Source organism: Pinus tabuliformis, chromosome 7 (assembly GCF_031772625.1).
Source record: "Pinus tabuliformis cultivar Carrire ecotype Pingquan chromosome 7, CPIR1, whole genome shotgun sequence".
NCBI classification, from domain to species: Eukaryota; Viridiplantae; Streptophyta; class Pinopsida; order Pinales; family Pinaceae; genus Pinus; species Pinus tabuliformis.
The window spans coordinates 508,078,696-508,095,192 of NC_142293.1; the positions used below are offsets into that span (position 1 = coordinate 508,078,696).

Consider the following 16,497-nt stretch of genomic DNA (forward strand, 5'->3'; position numbering starts at 1 on the left):
TCTTACCTTAGTCAGACCTTTGCTATTTATCACTGGTGATTTACCTTTGTTGGATACCGCATCCTTGTAGGAGGGAGTGGAGCTCCCTCCTCTACCGCCCTCCATGAGAAACAACTGCTGCTAATCTCAGAACCCTAGTTGCTCGTGCTAGCCGTTAGATGCTCGTCTTCAATTCAAAAAAAAATGTTCAAAGAAAACATCCTATCAAGTTTTGGATGTCCTTAACATATTGTTACAAATAATGCGGCAGATTTCACCAGTGTTAAGATGATTGAATTCTGTCAAAAGTATTAAATCCTTTTACATCATTCTACACCATACTATCCACAGGGTAATGGGATAGCAAAGCCTTCCAACAATAGCTTAGTTCAACACTCTTACATTGTCACATTGCATTCAAAACTTTTATTTCATCATTTTCCATCATTCAAGTTATTAACATTCTATATCATCTCAACAAACTAAGGTAACAAAGAATATTCAAAATTATGCCTAGATTAATTTTACACATATTTTTCATATTTAGAATGATCAAAATAATTAGATGTTCAACAAATTTTGTGTGACCATGCATGATTGAGACTAGCTTAGATCTAGCATAATCCCAGATCTATGAAGCACTAAGAGAGATCAAATTTCTCAAAGTGTAAACATTTCCTCAAGTTTTGAATGAAAAAAATATTTTGCACCTTGAGATTTGATTCCTCTAGGCTTTTCATAAACTCAAGGTTAAAATGGTTCTAGGATGGTATATTTTTGAAATATTCAAAAAAGTAAAAAAAGAGTACATGGTAAACGAAAAATATGGGTACATGAATGGTGTTAATGACTAGGCTTAAAGAGTTACATAAAACTTCAAGAAATTAAGGATGTACAAGGTTTGTAAATGTCTGAGTTACATCAAGGTTCATGAAACTAAGGATGTAAAAGGTTGGTAGGAGTAACACTGAAGATGAATTATTTTAATTTAAACCATTCAATCAATTTAGTGTCAAAGGAAATTTAAAGTTTGACAAAAGAAAGGAAAGCTTTCGAATGTAAAATTGGCTCAAATTTTGAGAACCTAAAAGCAATGTGAGAGCAGAAACCTAGAGATGATTTAAAATATATTTCTTATTTGATTTCGTCAGTCCAATAAAAAAAATTGTAGTCAACTTTTTGAGAAATCATTAATGCATAAAAAGGATGCAACTTCATGAGAAATAGTTAATGTATAAAAGGATTCATGGCTACTGTGACCCGACATCCAAATTTTAAAGTTTTGAGAGCTACTGAATTAAATTCATTAAAATTGTCAAGTAAAAGTCATTCTTGTCAAGAAAGGTAGAATATTTGGAGATCGTTATTGTTGACACCTAATCCTCTGCGATTGGGTGAATTTATGTAAATAGTTGAATTAGGAATGTGAACAATCATCAAGAGATGAATTGAGCAGTCACACCCTTTGTATATAACAATAGCATACCTAATGAAATAAATTGAATCAGTTTTACTTCCAATTGGAGTTACTGCCTGACCTGACATGGTATCAGAGCCAATTCTAAAAATAGTTGTAACTCCCTTCAATTTTGCAACTGTCCTCTGCCGTTCTGACCTGAGCACTGTTCTGATTGACCTCTGTCCTCTGCGTTGTGCATCATTGCCTTAATGCATCTGTCCATATTCCTTTCCACTGCGCCACTGCGCTCTGTCCATAATGCTCTCTATAACGCATCTGTCTCTCATAAGCTGCAGCTTGTCTCTGACCACATATGAAATTGAATAGTCAAGGTTCAAATCTCCATTATGGCGCCCATTCGCACTGAACGCTGCTCTGATATCAATGCTGGTTGAAACGTTGTGTTAATTGAAACACTGTGTTAATGCTGGAATGAACTTTGTTCAATTGAAACATTGTGTTCATTGAAATATTGTGTTAACGTTGTATACCATTCAGTCGCACCATTAATTTGCAAACCATGCCATTAGGTTGGGAGCTGGTAGGCTCGACATCATTGACAAGCGTGATGAGCCCAGCAGCGGAAGCATGGTTGTGAGCATGATTTTAAATGCTGCCTAAAAGCGTGATGAGCCCAAGCGTGATGAGCCCAACAACGGAAGCGTGGTTGTGAGCATGATTTTAAATGTTGTTGTTTATTTCAAATACGTTTTGGATGATGCCATTTCAAATAAGTTTGAATATGGATGTTTCAAATAAGTTCGAATGATGTTTTTGTATTTAAACGTTGGCCTGTTCATATATTTAAACGCTGATTGTTCATGTATTTAAACGCTGGCATGTTCGTATATTTAAACACTGGCCTGTTCGTGTATTTAAAGGCTGACTGTTGTATGGTATTAAGGCGATGCACTGAATGGTGGATGTTCAATTAATGGTGTCCACGGACTGGTAGACATTTCATAAGGAGACAACGAGTGGATGTTCAATTAACGGTGCCTGGTGTATTTTCATGTCTGTCTCTATTAGTATTTTCGGTGCGTAGTAGAATTGGTATTTTCGGTGCACTCGAGGACTAAGTTGTGATATTCCATTTTTAAAATTTGTTCGGAATATTCTCTTTGGATTGAATAATATGTTGCCATACTTCTTTCTTTTAAATTCTGGTCAATATATTGAATGACAGAGGTGTGAAATTGCTGTATGGTGAATGGTGTCAAATACATTTTCAAATGATGTTGTTTCATGTAAAAACATTGGTGCAGTGAGCGTGGAATGAAATTTTATTAAGTTTTTTTATGATGATATGTTATATGGTTGAGAAGTGGAAGGTACAACATATATATTGTTTTCTATCCGCAGAAGTAATTTCTTTTCTTACAGAATGCATTCAATCATCTCCATGCTAGGAATAGTTCTCACTGGCAAGGAGAACTATCCTGAATGGTCCTGAATGATAAAACACACCCACATCTTCAGTGAGTTGTGGAAAGGAGTATGTGTCGGAGAAGGGGACAATGACCCAGTACAACCTACCTCAGACAAAGAGCTTGTCATTTGGGAAAACAAGAACAGCAAAGATTATGCATTAATCGCAGCATCTGTAAATGAAGAGGTGAGTCACCATATTTTGTCATATTCAACTGCCTTTGAAGCCCTACAAAAACTAAAAGAACTCTATGACTCACATTCTGCACTTGAAGTTGTCTAACTCATGATTAAACTCTTCACTCTTGAACTGCAAAATAATGATCCTCTTGCTCTTGCATTTGAAGTAAAGTCTATAATGCATGATATCAAATCTACTGAGGTTGAGCTGGATATCCCTCTTATTTCTTTTATCAAGGCACTTTATCCTACTTACTCCAATTATCTTGAGTCTTTGCAAGCAAATTGAAATCTCAAAGATATAACCTTTGACTCTCTTGTGAAAAAGTTTGCTGAAAGAGAGAAAGCTTTTGGAAAGAAGACAACCCCTGAATCTTCTGAAGAGACTGTGTGCCTTGCTCATAAAGAAAAGCATCCTGCTCAAGATTCTACAAGAGGAAGAGGTGGACGAAGAGGAAGAAGAAGATATTTCAAAGGTAGGGGGGCAGACATTGTCAAGGAGAAAAGGCAGATCTGCACTGCATTCACTGCAAAAGAAATGGATCACATGATGCCTCTACATGCAAGCTACCATGGGACAAAATTGAGCAGAAAGGAAACCAACAGAAGGGTAAAACTGATGATACAGACAAAGGTAAAGCACCTGAATCCGCTCACTATGTTGAGGCACAATGTAGCATTGGAGTAAATGAAGATTTGTTTAATGCTTCAAGTGCTTCTTGGAAAAATGATTGGTTGCTTGATTCAGGGGCAGACTGTCACATGACTCATAGAAAAGATTTTTTTGAAGATTTCACTGACAATGTTTATGGAGCAGTATACTTTGCAGATCAATCAAAAATCAACCCATCAGGGCTTGGCACAATCAGGCTTAAATTGCCTGGTCTTCCAGGATTTCTTCTGGATGATGTTCTATATCTCCCACAGCTCAAAAGAAGCTTGTTGTGCTTGGTCCACATCCACCAACAAGGTCACTCCATTCATATGTTTGATGGCAAGCTTGAGGTAAGAAAATCATCTGACCACTCACTTGTCATGAGGGGAATAGAAGAAGAAATGCTTCTCAAACTACAAGGAACCTCTGCTCATGCACAACATTTCTCATATATTTCTCATCATGAAGAAGGTACACTTCCATCAAGTTTATTATGGCATGCTAGATTTGGACATTTAAACTATGACAATCTCCGCTTATTGAAGAAAAATGGTGTTGCTAGTTTGCCTACAATTCCTAGAAAACTTAAGCAATGTGATGCTTGCATTCTAGGAAAGCATAGCAAAAAGTCTTTTCATGATTCACATTCAAGAGCACATAGGAAGCTTGAAATTATTCATTCAGATTTATGTGGTCCAATGCTTGTTCCTTCTGTAAATGGAAATAAATATATCATGACATTTATTGATGACTACAACAGAATGTGTTGGGTTTATTTATTGAAGAACAAATCTGATGATTTCCAAACATTCAAGAACTTCCATAAATGGATTGAAAATGATGCACAATCTCATATTGGGTCTATTCGCACTAATAATGGAAAAGAATGTACATCAAATGAATTTTAAAACTATCTTCGCCAACATGGCATCAAACATCAAACAATTGTGCCTTATAATCCCCAACATAATGGTGTAGCTGAAAGAATGAATAAAACAATCTTGAATATGGTACGATCCATGCTTTTCTTAAAAAATGTAAAGATAATGTTTTGGGCTGATGCTGTTCTATGTGCTGCATATATAAAGAATAGATGTCCATCTAATGCTATAAGAAACAAGATTGGTTATGAATTGTGGTATGGACATGTTCTTTCGGTTAAACATCTCAGGGTCTTTGGTTCCACCTGTTATTCCTTGATGCCAAAGGTACATAGAAACAGACTTGGTGCTAGAAGTCGTAAGTGTATCTTCCTCAGGTATTCAAACACCTCCAAAGCATACCGCCTCTATGATGAAGTAAATAAAATGTTTGTTGTATCTAGAGATATATTTTTTCTTGAATCATCAAAATCTGACAATGTTGTTGAGCGGCAACTTGATCGCTTGGATAGATTCGCAAAAACAAAATCATTTCAAGAATTTGATAATCAGATTCCACATCTTGAAGGGGGGATTCCTATACTAAATCAACATGTGGAATCTTCTTCTGATGATTTAAGTGATGTAATTGATAGAATTGGGAGACTCAATCTTCATTTAGTCCCAACTCAATCAAAAGAGCTCCCTGGACCAACTCAGAAAGGTCCCCCAAAGTGGCTGATGAAGACACTTGAAAGTGTTCATCCTGATGAAATTGGAAAAATAGGAACCAGAAATTCAAACCGACAAAATGGAGGTGATGTAGATGACTCTAATTCACTTGTTGATATGGATGTTTCTTATGATTGTGAATTGAACTTGTCTACAGATTTTGAACCAACTTCCTTTAAAGAAGCTACTTCTCATGATGAATGGAAAGAAGTGATGCAAAGGGAGTATGATGCCCTCATAAAGAACGACACTTGGAAGCTCATTGATCCTCCATTTGGAACCAAACCAATTGGCTGCAAGTGGGTCTACAAGAACAAGTACAAATCTGATGGCTCACTTGACAAGAACAAAGCTAGGCTTGTGGCAAAAGGTTTTGCACTGAAAGAAGGGGTCGATTATGAGGAGACTTTTCCCCAACAGCAAAATGGGCCACCATCTGGACACTTTTTGCACTAGTAGCCTAGAACGGTTGGAAAGTCCATCAAATGGATGTAAAAACGGCTTTCTTGAATGGAGATCTAAAAGAGAATGTTTTTATGTCCCATCCTGAAAGATTTGCTGTGAAAGGACATGAACATAAAGTATGAACATAAAGTATGGCCTCAAACAAGCACCACAAGCCTGGTATGAAAAACTAACTGAGCATCTTCTGAAACTCAACTGCAATCATTTTGATCTTGATGATGCAACTTTATTTGTCAAGAAATTTGGCAAACCAGTTGTATATCTTGTGGTATATGTAGATGATCTTTTAATGAAAAGGAACAATCAAAGCTACATTGCATCCATAAAGAAGGAATTGGGGAAAAGTTTTGAAATGACTGATTTGGGCTATGTTCATTACTATCTTGGCATTGAAGTAACCCAACATCCAAAATCCATATTTCTTTCTCAAAAGAAATACATTGGAGATTTGTTAAACATATTTGGCATGACAGAGTTCAATCCTCTTACTACTCCAATGGAACAAAACTTAAAGCTCACATCTATTGAAGGAAAGGAATTTGAGGATGCAACAAAGTATAGACAGCTTGTAGGAAGTCTCAACTACCTTACTACTACCAGACCAGACATTTCATTTGTTATTGGAATCCTCTCCAGACTTATGCAAAAGCCTTGTGAGGGACATTGGTCTGCAGCAAAAAGAGTTCTAAAGTACTTGAAGGGAACTCAAGACTTTGGAATCAAGTACACACAGGTGGATGACTTCAGTTTGATCGGATACTCTGATTCAGACTTCGATGGAGACAAAGAAACTAGGGTATCTACTTCAGGATATGATATGAGTCTTAGATTAGGAGCTATCTCCTGGAGATCACACAAACAATCAGGTTCTAGCAGATTCCACAATAGAAGTAGATACGTGGCAGCAGTTGAAGCAACAAAAGAAATTGTGTGCCTCAGGAAAATTCTTGAAGATTTGTAGGTAAAATAAGTACAATCAACTCCACTCATGATTGACAACACCTCTACAATAAAGTTTGCCAAGAACCCAAACTTCCATGATCGAACAAAGCACATCAATACTAAATATCATCTGATCCGACATCATGTTGAGGCCAAAACAATCCATCTCCGTCATTGTTCCACAAATGAGTAAATTGGAGAGATCTTCACCAAATCGCCTGGAAGAGAAAAGCTTGAAAGAGTCAGAATGATGCTTGGACTCACCAACATCCCTTCAGATTAAGGGGGGGAATTTTGACACCTAATCCTCTGCGATTGGGTGAATTTATGTAAATAGTTAAATTATGAATGTGAACAGTCATCAGGAGATGAACTGAGTAGTCACACCCTTTGTATATAACAATAGCATACCTAATGCAATAAATTGAATCAGTTTTACTGCCAATTGGAGTTACTACCTGGCCTGACAGTTATGTCAAAAAAATTTCAGTTGAAAGAATCATAGTGACATTTAATGTGGCAAACTATTACCACGAATTTGAGTGTGTGTTGGAATTGGTCGTTCCAACGTTCGATAATGATTGTTACAATCATTGAGTACAAGAATTTTTTTTTATTTAATACATGAAGAATATCATGGTGAAGATTTCAAGTAGGTTAATGACATAAAAATGAAATTTGGCGTAGAAGATGTAGCTATAGTAGAATAAAACAATAGAAAGAGGGCCAATGAAGAATTATGAAGATATTGACTCCATGACAAAGTAAATGATGGAAAAAGGAAGAATTTGGTGGAAAAAATAAGCCCTATAATTGTTAAAGCTAGAAAAGTAAAGGAATAAGAGACATAAAGTCATATAAAGGTATGAATATATGCAAGCCTTACAATATTGTAGATAAGGAGTAGGGGAAGCTCGAAGAAAGGTTTAAAAGGAAAGAACCAAAAATAACAAAAGGCCACATTCAAAGGAAGATAAAACCTAGGTAAGCTATTTACCAAGGTGAGAAATACTTGTTGAGGAAAAACAGGTTTATTATAGCCTAAAAGAGGAAGTGAGGAAGAAGGTGAGCGTGGTGAATCTCAGAGAAATGGATAGTAAAATGGGGACCTTAGTAGAAGAAAAATGTCATAGAATGACTAAAAAAGAAATAAAAAAAAGTAGATGGACTCCTAGACATGATTAATAGAAATAAAAGATAAGTATGGTGAAGGAAACTAAAAGCACAAAGAGTGAAAGATAAAGCTGTAAGGAAAATGGAAAAAAAAAAGGATAAAGCAAAAAAAGAGAAATGACCAAGATAAATAAGGAATTGATGCAACGAAGATAAGAAGAAAGAAAATCCAAGTGAACAAAATAAAAGTATATTTTGCAGATATAATAAATCCATGAAACTAACATCGTTAAGGAATGGTCCTTGAATAATGTTTTCATGATGGAAAGAAAATGCTCTTGGTTATATGTAAATGTAAAGGCTAAGGTTAGGAGAAATGAAAGATGAAATTATGTGTACCTAAGTTAATGAAGATGTAAGCTTAATGAGGTATAGTGTATCCCTATAAAGTTCATGAAAACCTAAGAACCACTTTGTATTGAAGTTTTATGGTTAGCGAGAAACCATATGTCATCATATATTGTTTATAGTAAGAAGAAACCACATGAAGAGGTAGATACCTTGTAACATACCCAATCCCATATATACCATATTTATGGTGTGGGTATGAAAATTTGCATCTTTCCTATCCAACTTGTCACTTTATTTTGATCACATTTTACTAGTAGTGACATATTTCTGAAAATATAAAATTTATTAAAGTGTGATCCTAGAGCATCAATATATGTTCATTTCAATATTTTCACCCTTGGTTTCCTGTCAGTCCTACTAAAAAATTCCCTCATGGAAAGTGATGTGGCACTCAAGTGTTGAGTCCTCACTATGTCCATCTACCCCCACAATGTCATAAGGTAGTTCCAATTAATTATATATGTGTGTAGTCTAACTTATAGATGAAATATCTCTTTTCACCAAAATTCACCAAAATCCGACAATATAATTTCATGATTTTTTGTTGTTTAAATACATTTTTGAATGCATATATGGATTTGTCACCCTAAAAAACCCCAGGTCACTCTAATTATGCATATCAAACAATTTATACTCAAGTTTTTGAAATCTTTGTCTAATTTTGATTAAAATTAACTAGAAAAAATGTCTTGAAAAAGACCATTTCATATATATATATATATATATATGTGCACAAACAATTTAACCCCACCATGTAGTAAATTCTAAGGTGCCAAAATTTTATTGGCAGTATATAAAATTGCACAAATTTCCCATACTACAACCCAAAATGTTTCTCTTCATAAGGGGAATTCTAAGTTTTGAAAGTAGCACCCTAAACTTTTTACACATTTAAATATTTCTTTGATAATCTAGCACCCTCAATAATTTGATCCATCGAGATTTTTTCTCAACTGCCGACGATGTAAAATTAGACTTTTCACGGATGAGATGGCACCGTAAACTTTTTGTTGGTAATTATGAGGTAGTAACCTAAAACATTTTATCATCAAGGAGCTGAACCTAAACTTAACCTTTTTACCAATTTTTCATGAGGTAGTACTGTAAAAGTTTTGCTGAGTCAACTCTTTTTGGATGCCAATGAGCTCATCAACAAAATTTGATGGGTTACCCATCTGAAATATTTTTTGAATAGTTGACGAAATATTTTTCCAACAAAGGATGAAGTCCGGTCTTATGTTGGCGTCTATTAATCTCCTCTACTAAGTTTCACATTTTACTCGGTAAAACCTCACTAGTTCTTCCATTTGCAGGCTTTCCAACAAACCTTGGAGGAATTTTATTAAGCATTAGAAGGGATTAAACTTTCGTCAAATTTATGAAGGGCATGAAATGCATTTATTTGGGTAAAAAATCATACTTAGAAATTCTTTCTTTCATATAAGAGAAATTTATGAATGTCAATGATTATGAATATAAATATTCTCATAATAGTGCATTAAAGGAATTTTCACTTATGGAATGGACCATTACTAGAATTCACTATATTCACTTAAGTAAAACAAGGTTCTTATTAGTATTTACTAACCCTAAAATGTATACAACCATTGCTTCATATATATATGAACTTATATAGTTGAAGCTTCAAATTCAATAATATTTACTAGGAGTTACTACACACCATAATATATGAATTCCTTACCAAAAAAAATAGTGTCCTTAAGATGTAAATGTGTATACTTATGAGAGGTTACTACTCACCAAAATTTAAGCACAGTCTCTGTCCCTCAATATGACAAAATTATTTCCATAAGCTTTTGTAAACTCAAGTTAATATAAATTCATGTTGAACTATATCAAACTCAAACATTACTTTAGATATTTGCATGAATATGTATATCTATGACATAATCATATAGAAAAACAATAGTTTTCCAAATTTATTTAAAGAGTAAATGGACAATAACAAATTAATGGAGGAAACACTTAGTTCAAAATCCCAAGTCAAAAACCAATTTGGGAATGAGCGTTTTCCAACCAACCATAGGGCACGGAGGCTTCACTCAATGAACCTCTGACATATTACATTCATTCATGGCATACTAAACAATACCCTTAATTTGACTACATATTGGAAAATATCTCTAAAAAATCACATTATTTAACGCCCTACCAATACGAATGAAATACACCTTTCCAATTTAAAAATCCCCTACTTTCACTAGATATTGTAGGTATCCATTTTTTCATTAACATTTTTTATACCCCTTTATATTTTTTCATTAACTTTGAGCTCCAGTTTTAATACCTACCAATATAAAAATACTTTACCACCCTTTATTTTCTCAATATATTATGTTATTTTTTCCTCAATGTATATCCCCCTATATGAATGCACATGGTATGATATTTCTCCCCTAGTAAAGCCCCTATGCCATAGGCTCAACCGCAGGTCATATTTCTACATCTAGCCACCCCTTAGCCAACTTGCCATCATACCAAAAAGGGAAAATTAATAACTAATTAGTAAACATGCTACACAAAGGAAGGTATCCTTGACATACATGATAAAGTGAGAGATATCCAATCTCAATTGAGTCTAGGCCTTTCTGATCACCATATGCTTCTCTTCTAGGTTAATGAATTTAATAATGGAGTCCCTTCATTGATCGATCGATGATTTTCCCACTTCTTGCTTGATTTTCTCAACCAACTCATATTAGATCACAACCCACTCTTCCTCACTAGATTCCAAATATTTTTTACATGTGTTTGATACATAGAAATTATTTTGTATATCGCTTAGACAAACATCAACATCATTCTAATGCATGATTGTCACTTTTCTAGGTATATTTGGGCACCTAAAATGCAGTTTAATCACCAAAAAATATTCAACAATCATTCCACTTAGGATTGATAGCATTATATCTATGAATTTCACCGCTTAGGAACCGATGTGTTTGTGCTCTCTATGGGTATCTCTATCTATGCATGAATGGATGAAATTCATATTTGAATGAATGTCTCACTCTTTTTCCTTGATGGGTCTTTACCCCCTTGGAAAACTTTCATAATCAGTGCATTTTTTATACAATCCCTTATTTCCCTCAGTCTCCTAGGAAATTTTTTGTCAACTTCAAAATACAAGGAATGTACTCAACTCATTCATTTCATTAAATTATGAACCATTGCTATAGATACCACCCCAACCTCCATTTTTATGAAGATGATTGTACTAGCTACTATGTCATTCACAATGAAATGGTTCTTAGGTAAGAAGGAAAATGATTAAACTTAAATTCAAATTTCATGGCAATGATTTCGTTGATAACTCCCATAATACTATCGTATTTTAAATAATAGCCCATCTTAGTGCTCTTATGTTCACAATTAGTGGTGAAAACATATTTATTAATCCAACATTTATATTACATATGTAATGTTCCTAGATTCATCTAGTTCATTTTTTTTGCAATAGTGGCACATCCATGCCGACATTGGAAATACAATTCCAAATTAATTACAAATTAAATGATGGATCAAGATAGGAATGTTACAATAATTCATAAAGAGAAGCTCTTCCATGGGAAAAATCTTCGATTTGAGGTAGTTCATAGTTAGCAAATATACTATTCTTAATAAGGAAGTAGTTAGGCATATTTCAAGTCATGAAAAAGGGACTTGTGCAATAACATAACGACTCTTGAATATGTGATAGAGTAATGCAAACTAGTTTTGAAAGTGACAAGGAACATATGGAAAGGAGTCCATGAAGAAATTGTGTTCCTTGGGAGCCTAATGTAAGAGCATTCAGAGCATGGTTATGGGTAAGCGAAGAAAATAAGATGGAGATTATGATTGATGATGAGATAGGGGTAATATTACAGCTATAAGTATGCAGACGTGCGATGGAAATTTGTTGGTGAGCCACATATGATAAGGAATTTCATAGAGAACTAATGGATATAAGGAAAGTTGGCTCGTGCATTTTAACGGATGGTGATTCTTTTATATGGGCTTCAACAATGTTTATAATTTGTAAGTGAAAATGAAGAAGGCCAAATAAGAAAGAAGGTCACAAATGAAGATAAAGAATAAAGAACATAGAAGAGAGAGGAAGCGACCAATTTAATGAATATTTCTCATTTGTAATGCTTAATGAAATAATATGGTGATGTAGACTAAGTTCTATATGTCTAGATAGAAATGAGAGATCTTAGGGATGAAGATATCTCGAGAGATCAATGGAAACATTTTGGGAGGGATTTTAAGAGAGATTATGGGCATATTTATGGAGGTGATTATGCATACAATAAAATATTGGTGGGAATGATTGAGTTTTTAGATGGGAATGATTGAGTTTTTATGATTCCCAGTTGGGGGAACTTTGGACTAAATTTCTTATTATCTCTTTCTTTTCTTCATATTGAACTATTTTATGTGTATGTAGGTATAATTGCCTTACATCCTCTCTCTCCTCCCTTTTCTCTTTCCACCCTCCATTGTCCCCTCTATCACTCACTCACTCTCTTTTATCTCTACCCCCTCCTTCCTTTCCCTTCCTCTATCTTCCCCTTCCTCCTATCTTTCCACTCACAACAACCCCCTCCACACACACACACATATATATATACATATCTTTCCCCTCACGCCCTCTCTCTGTCATACTCTATCTCCTTCCCTCTCTCCCTTAATATCACTCACTCTCTCTTTCTCAACCCCTCTCACTTTTGCACTCCCCCACCTCCTTCTCTCTCTTTCTCTCTTTGTCTCACTTTCACTATATCTCTGTTTCTCTCTTCGTCCCTTTTTGGGAATACTTCAGCACATTAGAATACAAGAGTCAGAAATCTTGAAAAGTTTTTCTAAGCACCTTAATGATAAATTTTTTAATGCAATTGAGGAAGCCAATATAGCAGATTTTTTTTCTGGATGCAGGATTATGCAAGATCAACGAAAAGAAACAACTTGCAGCAGCTGTAACAAGAAGTTTCCAGCTTCAGAATTATTACCATCTGTTCAGTTGAAGCAGCTACATAATTCATCTGAGAAGGGCTTGTTGATCTGTCGACGTCGCTACAAGTTGTACAAGTTCAATCAGTACTGTGGCATTTGCATGAAGGTATGGAGTCCCACTTCCAAAAGAGGTTGGCTTCGTTGTAAAAAATGCAAGATTTGGGTTCATTATGATTGTGATAAGGTAAGTAGTGAGGACCCACAAGGCCTTACTGAGTATTCCTGTCCTCAATGCACGCCGAAGCAACCGGCCCTTGCAACCTCTGTAGAGAAAAACAATAATCCTTTCACTTTTCCAGAACTCATTACAGTTGTTTGTAATAACAAGGAGGCCAATTATGTGACTAATAGCCATCTGATCCTCTGTGAATGCAACGAATGTGAAAAGGGTAAGTCCATGAGCCTGTCGCAATGGGAAAAGCATGTAGGCTCTAAGAGGAAGAAATGGAAGCAAAGTATTAGAGTCAGCGATTCCAAACAGTATCTCGTTGATTAGCTTAACGAGGCCTATGGAGCTGGGGTTCGTGGCCTTGGATTCTTCAACCCTGAACGACAGACACCGGTCAACATTAGGGAGAAAGAATTAATACGGTGGCTGCTAGAACCATTCGAGCCAATCAAAGAAAGCTGGATAGCAGAAAGGTGTGCAATATGCCATGGAGCTGAAGATTGGCATCATAATAAAATCTTCATCTGCAATGGATGCAATATTGGAGTTCATGAAAATTGTTATGGTGCAATTGAATCGCTGGACGACTGGCTTTGCACAGCTTGCGAGAGTGCAAAGACAGAGACTACTCCTCAACGCTGCTGCCTCTGCCCTGTAATGGGAGGTGCCCTGAAACCTACCACAACATGTGGCTTTTGGGTGCATGTTATCTGTGCTTGTTTTACTAATGATGTAACGTTTTTGAATGATAAAACTATGGAACCTGTAAATGGCATATTGAAAATAAATCCAGACTCTTTTGGGAAGTCATGCGTAGTCTGTAACAAAATGCAGGGATCTTGCGTCAAGTGTCAGGAATGTGAAACATTTGACCATCCCACGTGTGCACTAATTGAAGGGTATCACATGGAGCGGTCGTACTGGAAGAAGAAAGGAAAGGATGTATGCACCTACATTTCGTATTGCGCCTCTCATAGGGTTCCGGATCCAAACGTGGGTGTAAGAATCCCTGATCTAGATTCTATACATATGGGAATCCAAAAGGAAGCAGCTGCGGTAACAGATTCAGAAGATTCATCAGATGAGAGTTCATCTTCAAACAATGATAATAATCTAGAAGAAGTTGGGTTCTGCAAAATAGAAGAACCATATGCATCTAGAACCTCTGTGCATAATCTTCTTAAAGCAAAATCGGGCATAAGCTCCATGACTCACCGACCTGTGGGATACTCCCACCATTCCAGAGAAGCTATAAACAAGAGATTAAAAACAGAACGAGAAGCAGATCCACTACAGTTCTCTTCATACAGAGACCGTCTTTCTTACTGCCAGAAAAATGAAAAAAAGCGATTACGCTTTGGGAAATCTGGAGTTCATAGATATGGTCTTTTTATTATCGAACCCATTCGAAGAGGCGAAATAATAAGAAACAGTGTTGCCAATTTAAGAGAAGAGATATCAATCAGAGGGTAAACAATCAACGTACTTCTTTGCAATCGACAAAGAAACAGTGATTGATGCCACTAAGAAGGGAAATGCAGCGCGTATGATCAACCATTCGTGTGCACCCAATTGTTTTTCGAGGATACTGCCAGTCGGTGTTGAGAGCCGAATTGCATTGTTTGCGAAGAAAGACATTGAGGCCGACGAAGAGATAACGTTCGATTACCAATTAAATAAGGAGGAGGGAATTAGAGAACGATGCTTTTGCGGAGCAGCAACATGTCGTAAAGTTATGTAGGAATTTTTCATGATATCCTTTCATAACGATTCCCTATCTTTATTTGTATTCAAAGGTTATTATTTATGAATGAATCAAGAGTTATTATTGCTGATTAATGTATTTACAGACAGCATTCAAATACAATTCTATGTGATTTTAATTTCTATGGATTATATAATTTCTGTAAGTGTTTTTTTCCATTTTTCCTCTTGCTCAAAGTCCGGCCACTGCAATTAATTATACTATATTTGCATAGATCGATTGATTACAGTACTATCCAGCTTTGTGCATTTAGTAGGTAAATCAAATTATTTTGTTCCACTTTTTTATATTCAAATTTTATATATTAGTATTTTGTTCTTATATTTTAAATTTATTTATTTTGGAATATCTATATTTATTTAATTTTTTATAAATTAAAATATATATATATATATATATATAATTTTAAATAGTTTTTAAATAAACTAAAACTAATTTAATTAAATAACACTAGTAAGTAAAAGTGTATTATATTTTAAAAGTATGTTCTCTCAAGTAAAATTTTAAATATTAGATATTAGAAGGCATCATAATCAAATTTATAAAGAGTATAGAGTGTATCTATTTTCAAAATGTTCATTGTTTGTTTGGTAAAAGCCCATGTACAAAAATTATGTTCTTGGGAATTCATAAAGGTGAGTGATAATATGGATATAACTATTTTCAGAATTCATCTATTCAAACATAACTCGAGATCTTTGTGTGAGTATGTGTATCTATGAAAACTAAGCATTACAAATGCCAAATTTTCATTATAGCCAAATTTTCATTATCAGAAAACTAAACATTACAAATGTTTTCCAAAATTATTTGGAAACTAATATGGGAACACTAAACATTACAAATGTTTTCCAAAATTATTGGGAAACTAATATAGGAAAGAGAATTTTCCACCAAGCACAAGCTCACCTACACATCATCTTTATATCAATGTCCACCCTCTAGGGAAGCCATGATACCACAATGGTAAAACTAATAAGTGACTAGTAAATAGGCTAAGTGAAAGAAAGCTCTTCTTCAAACACAAGATAAAGTCAAAGATCTCCACTATGAAGATGCCTCTTTTGTCGAAGTTAAGAAAAGAAACCCTTCATCACTCCACATTCCATCTATAATTAACACACCTCTTTCTTGGCTTTCTCAACCAATCAAATAGAACTCAAGAGCTCTTTTGCAAGTGTCACATAGGTATAATTTATTTTTGTAGAAATCCCAAAACACACTAACATCATTCTAATCTACCCTTCATCGCTCCATAGTCCATCTATAATTAACACACCTCTTTCTTGGCTTTGTCAACCAATCAAATATAAGTCAAGA

The 16,497-nt window shown here is 35.0% G+C and overlaps 1 protein-coding gene across 1 annotated transcript; it reads left to right on the top strand.

Moving 5' to 3' along the window:
* The first annotated feature begins 13,169 nt into the window (after positions 1-13,169).
* On the top strand, positions 13,170-14,885 carry LOC149248273 (histone-lysine N-methyltransferase ATX3-like). The gene is made up of 2 exons (XM_089448661.1): positions 13,170-13,667; positions 13,740-14,885. The coding sequence occupies exons 1-2, from the start codon at positions 13,170-13,172 to the stop codon at positions 14,883-14,885; spliced, it is 1,644 nt and encodes a 547-aa protein (XP_089304787.1).
* Positions 14,886-16,497: the final 1,612 nt, after the last annotated feature.

Coding starts and splice junctions, on each gene's coding strand:
- LOC149248273 (XM_089448661.1), top strand. CDS start 13,170: ATGCAAGATCAACGAAAAGAAACAACTTGCAGCAGCTGTAACAAGAAG. Junction 13,668..13,739: donor TGTCGCAATGGGAAAAGCAT/GTAGGCTCTAAG, acceptor CTCGTTGATTAG/CTTAACGAGGCCTATGGAGC.